Raw genomic sequence first — 14099 nt, 5'->3', positions numbered from 1 at the left:
CATCCTATTTCCAAGTCTTCTATTAATTTCACTTATTAAACAACTATTTTTATTCAATAATCTTGATAATTCTAGGAACTCTCAGATATCATCAAAACATGAAAACAAAAATTCACTTCCTATAGTTCTTATGTCCCTTTAACTGAAATATAAGAAACAGGGGAGTTAATATTCTGACTGAGAAAGTTTATAAAATACCTTTAAGTAAAATCTCTTCGGATCTGCGGTAAAATACCTTTATTCTTATTAAATAATTTCAATAATCTATGTTTTTATTTATGACAACCACCTAATAACCTAACTTTAACGTCAACTTGACAATCCTGAAAAACATTATTGTTAACCAAAGAGTAAATCAATTTCTGAATTCACTAACGCCAACTTATTTTTCATTAAAAAAAAATTACCAATTTTCGTAACTAGGTCGGCCATATTGAGGAACTTTTAAAAGAATAGTACTATATATATTATAATTTGTATGATATAAAAGGTGTAAATAAATATACGCAACGCAAAAGAAGTGTTGAGACAAAATAGTTTATAAACTGAAAGTTATTTATATACAGAGGATATAATATCAAAACGAGTTAAAAGATAAAAACATAGTAAGTGATGTGGCTATTTAAGCAGCTTATATACCGTATGAACGAAAAAAAAACAATTTTTAAAAAGTGCAAAAAATACTATTTTTTACACTTATTTATTTACACCCTGTATAAAACTATAAATTCCAAGATGCGTTCATAAAAGTTTATTCGCTAAATTGAAACAAATCTAATTTTTACTAAGATTTTTTAAACTTCAATTTAATGTTTCATTTTTATTTAATCATTTCTATATCTCTCAAGGATGGTTATTTTTTATTAAACTTAATAATGTATATTTTTAAAGAGATTTTGTAAATTGCAACTTAATAATAATGTCTAAATAGTCTAATAGCTAATATAGGTAACATATCACCACTGGCTTGTGCCCCAAAAAATTCATTATCTTACTTATATACAATGGAATGAAACATATATTTTGTCATATTTATACAGTTGAGAAATTTTATACATTAAATATATTAATGGAGTGCTTTCTGTAGTAAGAAAATTCAATTGAAATTATCTATACATAAAAATATATTTCATAATTCAAAGTTGTATACATATAGTATATTTAACAAAACTTTGGTTACACATCATAATACGACTACCAGCAAACTCCATAAGATGACGCATGCGCATGGTGTCATTGAGGACGTGCAACCAAAGTTTTGTTAAATATACTATAATATAATCTAAACACTAATTTTTAAAACAAATATTATGGGTTAAGACGAACCATCTATTGGTTTAAAAATGTATTTCAATAATTTTTTTCTCTACTTATACTTTCTATTGATACTATACCGGGTGCGTCTCAAAAGTGGCTCACCCCTATAACTTTTTTACTTTTTCAGATAAAAAAACGAAATTTGGTGTGTTAGTATATGACGTAAATTAGAATTGATTGACGTATTCATTTGTTTTTACTACCTGTTTCACCGGAAATGACTACAACTTTTGATTTTTAAATGGCACCCTCAGTATATTTGGTTAGGTTATTAAGCAAGGTTTCTGCTGAATAAAGTAAAAATATACGGAGGGTGCCATTTAAATATCAAAAGTTGTAGTGATTTCCGGTGAAACAGGAAGTGGCCAAAAACAATTGAATACGTCAATAAATCCTAATTTATGTCATATACTAACATACCAAATATCGTTTTCATATCTGAAAAAATAAAAAAGTTATAGGGGGTGAGCCACTTTTGAGACGCACCTGGTATAATAACTCGTTAACAAATAAACAAATCAAGTATCACGAGACGTAATTAAATCGTGAATCTGAACGCATGACGTACACATTTCCCTAGAACTTTAAGTTCTGACAGAGGTATTGATTGGGTCGACCGGTCAACTGCGATAAATCTGCTATATCCCCTTCCACGTCTCTTAGCGATGTGCACAGTTTCTCGGTTTATTTTATACGTTTGGCAACGTGTTTACTGTCCTCTCTTTGTTCAGTACATTATAAACGCATTGTACTCTTCTTACATCCGGAAATCTCGAAACAAGACTAACCTTTGCCAGCCCTTAGTATTAGCAGCAAGTTGTAAAATTTGAATTGCAAAAGCTTGTAAATCTTTAGTCTTTAATTGTCTTTTAAATATTTTGTTTGTATAATATTTTTGTATTTTAATTTTGTAATATCTTTTTTAATTTTACTTTCGTATTTCGTTCGTTTAATGACAATTTTGTGTAACACTTATTGACTCCCGTATCTGATATTCAGTACCAATAAACTATTTGAATTTGAAATAAATTAGTGGTTTCAGTTCGCGTAGAAGTTTGTTCCTCTAATTTCATTGTAAGCATTCAAAATGTCAACATTTGTGGTGCTAATTTTCAATTAGTACGAAAGTTCACAAACTTTTAACTTTTGTCACTAATTAAGCTTGATTTTCATGCATCCGTTATACGTTGATACGTTGGTCTGCGGTGCTCTGATTGGTCATAGCGTTTTCGCGCCACTTCTCATCCGTAAATATTTTACTTCAGCCCGTCAACGCAACCCGTTCATACGATAACGGACGTTTTGCCACTTTTTTGATTTTTAATCTAACCTTAATAAAAATATAAGTAAAATAGCAAAATCGTTATTGAAACAAAAATATAAAATGACACCAACGTATATCCGATAAACGGAGGCATGAAAATGCATTAAATTTAAAAACTGGTGATATTTTCTAACCAATCAAAGTCTTTAAACTCTACCAATAAAATTAATATCGTATCAACGTATCGTCGGACAACGGATACATGAAAATCAAGCTTTATACTTCAAAATTTGCGAGTAATGTCATTATGGACTTTGATTATCATCCGTGTGGTTAAGAAATAGTTGACTGTTTCATAAGATAATTATTAGGCTTTCTCTGTGGCTACTACCGCAAGCTGTTAGTACCGCACTAGTCCAAAAAAGTAGCAAAATAAGCGTTCGGCATTTAACGCTTTATGTAAAACTGGCTAGGTATTTTTACACAAATGAAGAAAAAAAATAAAAATAAAGAATTATACTATATCCGTATTGTAGCACATTTTTAGACAACTTTTTTATATTTAAGATTTTGAAGGTAAAACATCAACAAATATTCCTTATATTTGGACTAAATTTTCTCGAAAATAAAAACATAATTTAAAATTCCATTAAAATACGGAAATAGATTGAAGTTTTGTGATTACAGTGATATATAATTTATATGGTTTTGTAACAAATTGCTCGCTATTTTATGGCAAATGTTGAAGCTCTATAAACCTTAATCAAGCCTTAATCAAAGCACGTGTGTTTCGAAATTTGGGTGTGGCTTAACACGACAGGATCGGGCTAAGCCTTAGGCAGATTTCTAAAATACAATATATATTTCCTTCGGCCACACACCCGCTTTACCCGACCTCTGTGAGCGACCCGAACAGTACAGTGTAATAGACTCTTAATTTTAATTGTATTTTTTAGACATTGTGAATGATCTTAAACTTTTAAGTATAAAGTATAATTGAAACCACTAATTTGAAGATTCTGAATAAAGCTTTAGTCTCTTTATATATCTACAAAGATCTCTTTATATATCTACAAAGATACCATTATTGTACTAATCAGAATTCTATTACAGTTACAGATAACCTGACAAATAAAAATCACAAAATTGTTACATTACCCATCTATTTTTCGCCAAGTGGAAAATAATATCTTCAAAGTGCTTAACGCTACTAGGTTTTAATGTAGCCAAAATGGTCGTTCGCCTGACCAAAATCACCCGATCTCTCATCAAGAGCCTCGGCTAAATAAGTCTCGATCCTGCGCGGTAAATACAGCTCCTTCAAGTCCTGCTTGCGTTTGAGGTTTCGTACTATCACCGCGCGACACCTGTCCTGCAAATTGATGAAGTCGCGTCTGGTGTTGATCAGGATCATCTCCGTCATGGCCGCTGTCGAGGAGATGATTGGATAAAGCGGTTCCTTAATGAGATGCAAGTCTCTGAAGGCAACGCCCAGGCATTTGCCGTCCTTGTAGTATGTTAAAGTGCCTGAAATGAAACCACATACTATATACCGAGGGCTGGTAGATCTCGATAAAAGAAACATATTTTCTCTTTACCATTTTTCAGACAAGTCCAAAATAACCTAGTTATTTAAGTTTGAAAATTAAAAAAAATGTTTTTTATATTAAAAAATTTTGAGAGCCACCGGATTTTTTCTGTATTTGCATCCCTTGTATTGCCGTAACCATAGAGTAAAGCCGTAACTTTGGTAATATCAGAGATTAAGAAATTATACCGTGGGAAAATTTGCGGTGAACAGGCAGTTCTTAAAAGTTTTCGAAAAATATACAGGGAAATTAAAAGAAAATTCGCGATTTTCAACATCTTTTTTTAGCGAAATAAACCTTATACAGGGTTGTTCACCACATACGACACGAAGTATTGTATCTAAACGATGAGATTTTTACAAATTGTAAGCTGGGGTTCGTTGAAGGGCTATTAGAGCTACAATTTAAAAATATTTTTACAAGATACAGAGTGTCCCAAATAAATAAAAAATATCAAAGTTGTATTTTTTTAAATGGAACACCCTGTATATTATTACATTTTTAGTTTCTACGATTAAAATAAAGGTAAATTTGATTAAGGTTTATTGCAGTAAAAATTTTAAAGCTTCATTTCTCCAAGGGTATCAATGTTTTTAATACTAAATATTTAATGAAGTTTATTTATTGATCATTTATTGTGTTGCAATAATAAAAATAATACTACCTTATACAGAGTGTCTAAAAATTTATTTTAAATAATTATTAGCTTCAAACGGCAATAACTTCTTTAATTTAAATGGAATGCCCTGTATATTTTAGGAGAATCAGATGCACAATTAAATTGTCTATCAAATTGAATTATGCCATTTTTTACCTATCCCTTCAAGTTTTCGTAGAAAATGCATTTTCTTATAATTTAGACCTCATTTATCAATATATCCATGGAATATTGACATTTTAGATTGTTTTTAAAGCAACAAATGTACAAAATATACAGACTAGTAATATTATCGTTTTTAGCAAAACGATAATATTACTAGCCCATTTGTATGCAAAAAGAAAACTATTTAAATCTTTATAAAAGAGTATACCATTAATTAAATATAACACCATTATTTCCGCCCATATACTAATTAATGGCATACTTAATTGTGTTCGTTAATAAATTATTATAAATAAATGTGGATTTTTGAGTTAGAAATCAATATAATAATAAGTTATCAAATTAAAGTCTTTGTTGTTATAAATAAGCATTTATTAAAAAATGAGATATCATTTTTAAGGTGTTACTTTTTATCACACTGTCTAATGCCCATACAAAATTCAGTATTTTAGTATTTGGAGCAATTATTATTAATCAACGCAAACACTCAGTTAATGTAGTTTGAATACTGGAATCATATTAATTGATCCTCTTTAACAAATATTTAAACAGTTTTTTTTTATTTTTTAATGAAATAAACGAATTATATCGACTTATCGATTAGTATCTGTACTCTTTAAAAATTTGGTACATCTTTAAAAATAATCTAAAATGTCAATAGTCCATGGGTATATTGATAAATAAGTTCTAAATTACAAGAAAATGCATTTTCTACGGAAACTTAAAGAGATAGGTAAAAAATGGTATAATATAATTTGATAGACAATTAAATTGTGCATCTGATTCTCGTAAAATATACAAGGTGTTCCATTTAAATTAAACAATTAAAAAATTAAGTTATTGCCGTTTGAAGCTAATAATTATTTAAAATAAATTTTTAGATACTCTATATAAGGTAGTATTATTTTTATTATTGCAACACAATAACTGATCAGTAAATAAACTTCAGTAAATATTTAGTATTAAAAACGTTCATACCCTTGGAGAAATGAAGCCTTAAAATGTTTACTGCAATTTCACAAAATTGAAAATATTTTAAAAACGGTAAGGTTTAAGTATAATAAATCTTAATCAAATTTACCTTTATTTTAATCGTAGAAACTAAAAATGTAATAATATACAGGGTGTTCCATTTAAAAAAATACAACTTTGATATTTTTTACTTATTTGGGACACTCTGTATCTTGTAAAATTATTTTTAAATTGTACCTCTAATAGTCCTTCATCGAACCCAAAACTTACAATTTGTAAAAATCTCATCGTTTAGCTACAATACTCCGTGTCGTATGTGGTGAACAACCCTGTACACGTGTTCCTGGGGTCGAAATATACCACCCCTGAAAATATTTGCACTTATTTAAGGCTCACCCTGTATAATGGGTGGCGCACCTCATTTGCCTCGAAAACGGAAAGATGTAGAAACAATATATTTTATGGATATATGCAGGGAGACAATGTGCACAATTTAAAATTATTTTGAAACATACCGAGTGTTTCAGAACTAAGTTCATACCAAAGTTATATTTTTTCTTATGGAACACACACACCCGGTATTTTATTTCATTTTTGAATAAATGTGTTTAAAATCTTTGGTTTTTAAGATATTTAAATATGCATGTTACAATAGAATAGATTATTAACACCCTGTACATTGCTTTTCAGAATTAATTCGTGTGCTGAGTTTAAAGGTAGAGAAATTATAACTTTACTGAAAAATGTTATAATTTCCTTAAAATTATACAGGTGTACCAAAAATTGCTGATCTATTTTAAGGATATATTTTATATAAAAACTTCGTTATTTTAAATGCAACACCCTGTATTTTTTTAAATAAATCAAAGCAGATTCAAATGCTCTTTCAAACTATATTAGGGATTCCTTTATCTATCTAGCTCAGATTTTGAATAAAAAGTGAGTTCAATAAAATGACAATCAAGATGGCTGGTGTCGCCATGACAATTTTGTAGTGACAGTTAGTAACTATTTTCAAAATCTAATGATTTTATGAACGTTATTATTTAGATTTTTAACAGTTTACTGGATACGGTTACTAGTGATTTTATTTTGATTGCTTCTTGGCTTCAAGGGCTTATGCTCAAAGATATCCATATAGGAATCTTCCTGATAAGCGTTCCTTTGAAAAATTACTTGTCCTATTTCGCAGACCTGGTAGTGTGGTTCATAAAAAAACTATTAGGCAGAAACCTGTCGTTGGAAGAGAAAAAAATGAATTTGCCGTAATTGGCTCTTTTATAGAAAATATAATATATCTACAAGTCATCGTAAAATAAATCAAAGGACTACTTCTTCGGTTTTCTTGATGGAATAATAAATACATATATAATGAATATTATTTATTAAACAATTATAGGTAAATTAAATAAAAGTAAACTGGTATAAATTTAAATAAATTCATAAACTAATTTCGATTTTAAAAATAGCTACTAACTGTCACTAAAAACTTGCGACGCTAGCCCTCTTGCTTGCCATTTTATTGAAAAATTGCTCTTTATTCAAAATCAAAGCTAGATGTGTATAGAAAACTGTAATATAGTTTGAAAGAGCATTTGAATCTGCTTCGACTTATTTAAAAAAATACAGGGTGTTGTATTTGAAATAACGAAGTTTTTGTGTAAAATAAATATTTAAAGTTGACCGGCAACTTTTGATACCCCTGTATACATTAAACGAAGCAATGGAATTTTTCAGTAAAGTTTATTTCTTTGGATTAAAAGTCAGCACAAAAATTAACTCTAAAAAACAATGTAAAGGGTGTTGACAATCTTTTTTATTATAGCATGCATATTTAAATGTCTTATTAAATATCTCAAAAACCAAAGTTTGTAAACATATTTAACTCTTATAATAAATGCCTTATTCTGTGCCCAAGGATCCAAATATAGGATAAAATACAGGGTGTTTCATAAGAAAAAATATAACTTTGGTGTTTTATATAGGTAACTTCTGAGAGTTCTGACATATCCTGTACATTTCAAAATAATTTTAAATTATGCACATTGTCTTCCCACATATACCCATAACATATTTTGTTTCTACATTTTTTCGTTTTCTTATAATCAACCGAGGAGAATGAAGTGCGCCACCCTGTATATATTTTTTTTAGAAACAGTATATTAGAGGGCTTGCTGGACAGACTTCAGTGACATAAAATCACTATAGCCTGTTTAACGAATCAGATAAGATTTCGACAGATGACATCCAAAAAATGACAGAATATATAATTTTCCTGTGAACTAAAATGAAAGACAGAACTATCACAGCGTGTGGTAACGTTAAGTGGTTTGAGCTCAAACCACTCAACGTTCAATAGTACAATCTAAAATATGCTCATACCTGCTAATCCATCGAAATATAGTCCCACTGTCGTAGTAACATTCTCCCTAAAGGCGTTCGTATATTCGAACCATTCACGCCTATGCCAGAGCAAACCTTTGTGAGATAAGCCCCAACTATTTTCATCCCATCCCAAAAGATTGAAAAATCCTTGAAGATGCAAGCTGGTCTTTCTTGTTCCTATAATATATATATCCTATAATATCCTTTATAATAATACTGCTCGTCTATTTAATTTATTTTTTCTTTGTTTAATTGTTTTGCTTTATTATTTTTCTCATTCATATTGAATTTTATTTTATTCACTATTTTTTAGTCTCCATTTAATACCTAGTTAAGAATATAAGTAACTTAATAAATTAACTGCAAATATTTAGAAAGAAATAGATAATTTTGAAACTACTTTTTTTAAATGAGCTTACGCCATTACGCGCTAAAAATTCAGGATATTTTACTATACAGGGTGTCCCAGAAATAAGTGCAAGTATTTTAAGGGGTGGGAGATCTCGATAAAAGAAACGTATTTTCTCTTTATCGTTTTTCAAATAAGCCCAAAATAACGGAGTTATTTTACTTTGAAAATTTCCAAAAAAAATGATTTTTTGCTAAAATTTTGAGAACCACTGGATGTTTTCTGGATTTTTTTTCTTGTAAATTTAATCTATTACCTATGTTGCCATATTATCAAGAAATTATGTTTTTTAACTAAAAACTAAAAAAAAATTCAAAAAATTTCGAGTTTTCAAAATATTTTTTTCGCGAAAAAACCGCGTTGTAGGCGTGTTTCTGGGGTTAAACTATACAACCAGTTAAAATACTTGCACTTATTTCTGGGACACCTTGTATATCCATATCATTTGTAAAATTATTTATTAGAATTAGGTACATACCTATTCCAAACATCATACTGGTTCCAAATATTCGTTTACTTAATATCAATTCCCAGTAATATCTGCCACCGTTCAGTACTCTGGTACCCATCACTGCAGCCGTACCATTGCTCCAATCTGGGTGAAACAAAGCTGTTTGCAAATTTGTCCCCTTTAGTTTGACCTAGCAATAAAAATTAATAAAAGTGATCCATTTATTAGCTATGATTAACGCCCTATGACATCTACAGGGTGTCACAATATTCCAAAAAATGTGAAAAGAAATGCGAAGAAAAATATATTTTTCTGATGTTCAGTTTAAAAAATATTTTTTTCACGTTAGCCGTAAAAATCTAGTAGGTGATATGATAATAATCTATTCGACAAAAATGTAGAATGTTATATCAGTGTCACAAATTATTTGTGATCTTAAGCTTCATAAAATTTAAATTAATTATCGTTTGAATTTAATAAAATTTGATCCCTCTAACGGACAAACAAAGCACTTTTGTATAGATGTATAGATTGTGTCCAATTAACTTATTTTGATTCCAAAAATACAGTAGTAGTTCTACGTCCACGAAATACCGTATGATTGAAAAAACGGCGTCTAGTTGGCTTGGAAATGACGATCGATATTATATTCTCAAAAAATGACAGCAAAATCTTTATTTCAACGCCTTCGCTGACGCCGGTTTTTTTCGATCATATTGTATAAGAACATCCTCTATAGGCTTGGTGCAATCTCCGCCGGTGCTGCCACTGCCGGAGAATATCGTAAATAACGATAGTAGAGTAGTATACAAACACACGGGTTTAAATGGCGAGTAAACGAAAAAAATAGTATATAATAATTATTCTAAAAGTGTTAATGTTGTTTCGAGAGAGTTGAATATCAGGAAAGTTGAGTTATTGAATGTTTACCTAATTACGCTCCCTTTTACGCGTTAATATTTTTTTGGGCAATTTTATTAACATTTGAAATTGTCACAACACAACAAGACGCCTAGTTCGAATTCTTTTTCACTTGTTTTTTACTACCCGAAACAGCGTTACATCCTGTTACATCACACAAACCTCGTACCTGAGTATTTTATAGTCTCAATAAGTGCACTAGCAAAAAACTAAAACACCTAAATATTATGAGAAAACTCCGATTTCAATATTATTTTAATGCGATCGACATGACAGCGGCGTGAACTATACAGGGTGTCTCAGATTTTAATCGGGAAAATTTAATAGACGATAGAACTTGCAAAAATAAAAGAAAAAGTTCATATCAACTTGTAAGATTTAAAGCTTCCTTTTCGAGATAGAGGGTGTTAAAGTTACTTAAAAAAGAAAAAAAAATTAAGATATTTGAAAAACGATTTAATCGATTTTGATATAACTTGACCCGTTTATAATACTTACTATGGGATTTAATTTGATGTAATTAGATTTAAGTTTAATAGCCAGGGGCGGCGGTGGGGCATCACTGTTAAATTATTTCAAAGGAAAAAATAGGCACGCCACTGCTTTTTTAGAAGTTTAATATTATTTTTGGATTTAGTAATTAAAAATATTATTTTTTTGTCTCCTGACTTTTTTGTCTTTCTTGCTTACTTCTTGAGAAAAAAATTAAATTCTAATTGGTAATTAATGTTATAATTGGTATTCTAATGGTACCCGGTATCTCGAATATTAAATTTTCCCGATTAAAATCTGAGACACCCTGTATATTGATAATTTCTGATTTCTGCCGTAGAGTGCGCTGCGGTCGGAATTTGTTGAAATCATCTGAAATGCACCAAGCTTATAGCCAGTTGGTTCTATTTAAAATAGAATAATTATGGACTTTCTTAATAGAACGGTGAAAATAAAAATTAATAAATAAAAACTACCGTAAAATTAAAGATCATACCTCATGACTACGATGTTTTTCATCCCACTTCCAGTTGTCCTGACATAGAAGATGGCTTGCAGGTCTTGTATCTGATTTTATTCCATTATTTTCTTCCGTTATCATTTCTACAGATTTTTGTTTTGTTTGCTATAATGGAACATCCAAGGTGTACTGAAAATCATAAGCTCCGCCATCCTGAATGCTGCATGGAAAGTAGAAATATATATGTAGGTACTATACAGGGTCCGGCAAAAATATGTCGAGCATTTGTAGCTCCTATAATAAAAAACTTAGGAATTTTGTACAGCCCTAAAGTTTGTAATAAGATGTATTTCAGGAAAATATTTTAACTTCTACTGGGTGGCTCAAAAAGTGTAGGTAAGCGCGGATCTGGATGATTTTTTTTTTAAATGAACGACACCCTTTATATTATTGTATTTTTGGCTTTCTTTCAGATCACTTTACATAATCCTAAGATATTATTATTATGTTTTGACAGTTTCGGAGATATTAATAAATAAATAAATAAAAAATATATTTTTTCCTTTTCTTAAAAAAACATTAAAAATACAAGAAATGTCCTCAAATCAAAACTATACTAGGTATTTACTATACCGGGTGCGTCTCAAAAGTGGCTCACCCCCTATAACTTTTTTATTTTTTCAGTTAAAAAAACGAGATTTGGTATATTTGTATATGACATAAATTAGGATCGATTGACGTATTATATTGTTTTCTGTCACTTCCTGTTTCACCGGAAATGACTACAACTTTTGATTTTTAAATGGCACCTTCTTTATTTTTTTACTTTATTCGATAGAAAATAACACTTTGAATAAAATGACACATCACATTATGTTAACTTTGATATTTTCACATATGGTTTATATGAAATTATAACTTGCGGTTTGTAACGAAAATTTGACTCAAAATACCAAGTGTGTGGTATCAAATTATTCGTAAAAAATGTTTTTTTCAAATATGCTAATTTTTTTCAAATATGCTACCTACACCTTCGTTCCATTTGAAAAAATTGAGATATGATTAAAAATAAGATTTGGGTATTTTTTAACCGGTCAGGACAAGACACTAATACCTAATAACATTAGACGGTCAAATCTATTTTTCCAAAGTTCCTTGATTAAGAATTAGTGTTTTGTGATTTTAAAATAGTCATGGCATCACTCTAGATTGAAATTTAAAATACACTTTTTTATTTAGCGAGAATATGAAAAGTTGATATATGATATGTCATTCTATTCAGAATGTCATTTTCTATCGAATAAAGTAAAAAAATACCGAGGGTGCCATTTAAAAATCAAAAGTTGTAGTCATTTCCGGTGAAACAGGAAGTGACAAAAAACAATTGAATACGTCAATCAATCCTAATTTATGCGTTATATACTAACATACCAAATCTCGTTTTCTTATCTGAAAAAAATAAAAAAGTTATAGGGGTGAGCCACTTTTGAGACGCACCCGGTATATGTTTTGACAGTTTCGGAGATATTAGTAAATAAATAAATAAAAAATATATTTTTTCCTTTTCTTAAAAAAAATTTCTTGTATTTCTAATAAAAAATACCAGAGATGTCCTCAAATCAAAACTATATATACTAGGCATTTACTGTAGGTAATCTGTACTTATTTTGCTATAATTATCGAATTGTCTTATCGAATTGTATATATACATCTATACATACAATATGTCTTATCGAATTGTTCAAAATTATATGCCAAAATATAAAATAGTTCTTCTTCATTTTTTTTTTATTTGAAACACCTTGTATATTATTTATTTATTAGATGGAAAATTAAAAAATGAACATTTTATGTATTTAAATTTTAATATTTTAAAATTTTTAGTGGTTTCGTAAATATTCGCGTTTTATTACATATAACGGTAAAATAGCAGACAAAAATTATTTAGGTGGCTTTGTTAAAAAATTACTGTTATATTTTAGAAAGTTTGGCATATACTTTTGAACACCCTATATATGTTATAAAATTTAATATTTATAGGAAGGAAAGTATATACAGACCAACTATAGTAAATACCTGGTATAATAAAAAAAAGTAAAAACATATTTAATAATATCTTAGTATTATTTAATATATAAACAAGGGTATTATGTAAAATGATCAGGAAGAAAGCCAAAAATGCATCAGGGTGTTCCATTTAAAAAAATCATTTATATCGGCTAATACGTTTTTGAGCCACCCTGTAGAAGTTAAAATATTTTCCTGAAATACATTATCCTACTGAAATACTATAATATACCTAAACTAAGTGAATAATTTAATAAGTTAACAATAGTACTGAAAAATTCGAGCTTATTGCATAATTTGTAGAAAAACACAATTGTTTAAGTATTTAATACCAATTGAAGACGTAAATATACCTTCTACAAATCAATATTAAAAATGAAAGAATATAACTCATAAGGGGGAAGTGTATGTAACCAGAGGGTAAATTTAAGGCTAATGACCTCTATTGAAATACAAGTGCAAGCACCTAATAGTCCAAATATTTTTAATAAATAAATATTCATTAAAATTTATTTAGTTTTCTTTATATTTTACCTAAAAAAGACTCGTTTTATTGAGCGTTATTAAAATAATATAGCCCAAACGGTACCATATGCTAAAAATGAGATAAAATTTAAAAAATATGCATTTTTACCAACTGTATGTAATATTACTGCACAAAATTAGCTGGAAATAATTAAAATATTTATAGTAACTATTTCCGAAAGCAATAATATCTTTTATAGAGATATATAAAATTATGAGAATTTTATGTAAGTGCACTGTGCTTATTAATAATTATCTACTAAATGTACTTACTTCAAATCAAGATTGCTGAAATTATCCTTTGCACAATTAAACATTTTAAACCGGTCTATATAAATATGTTTCACAAATCTAGGATAATTTTAATCGGCAAAATCTACCATCGACGCACTGACAATACACAGACAGGGGTGAGATTTCGGTG

The 14099-nt window shown here is 29.0% G+C and overlaps 1 protein-coding gene across 1 annotated transcript; it reads right to left on the bottom strand.

Moving 5' to 3' along the window:
* Positions 1–3638: 3638 nt before the first annotated feature.
* LOC115880657 (SPRY domain-containing SOCS box protein 3) lies at positions 3639–14093 on the bottom strand. Its single transcript, XM_030897935.1, has 5 exons — positions 13949–14093; positions 11120–11303; positions 9238–9400; positions 8348–8527; positions 3639–4108 (listed from the first exon to the last, which is right to left on the bottom strand). Exons 2-5 carry the CDS (start codon positions 11222–11224, stop codon positions 3792–3794), a joined length of 765 nt encoding a protein of 254 aa, XP_030753795.1. The 5' UTR covers positions 11225–11303; positions 13949–14093; the 3' UTR covers positions 3639–3791.
* Positions 14094–14099: the final 6 nt, after the last annotated feature.

Source organism: Sitophilus oryzae, unplaced genomic scaffold (assembly GCF_002938485.1).
Source record: "Sitophilus oryzae breed Bouriz unplaced genomic scaffold, Soryzae_2.0 scaffold_1640_pilon_pilon, whole genome shotgun sequence".
Classification (NCBI taxonomy): Eukaryota; Metazoa; Arthropoda; class Insecta; order Coleoptera; family Curculionidae; genus Sitophilus; species Sitophilus oryzae.
The sequence above is the reverse complement of the archived record's forward strand: the minus strand, read 5'-3'. Positions and strand labels throughout refer to the sequence as shown.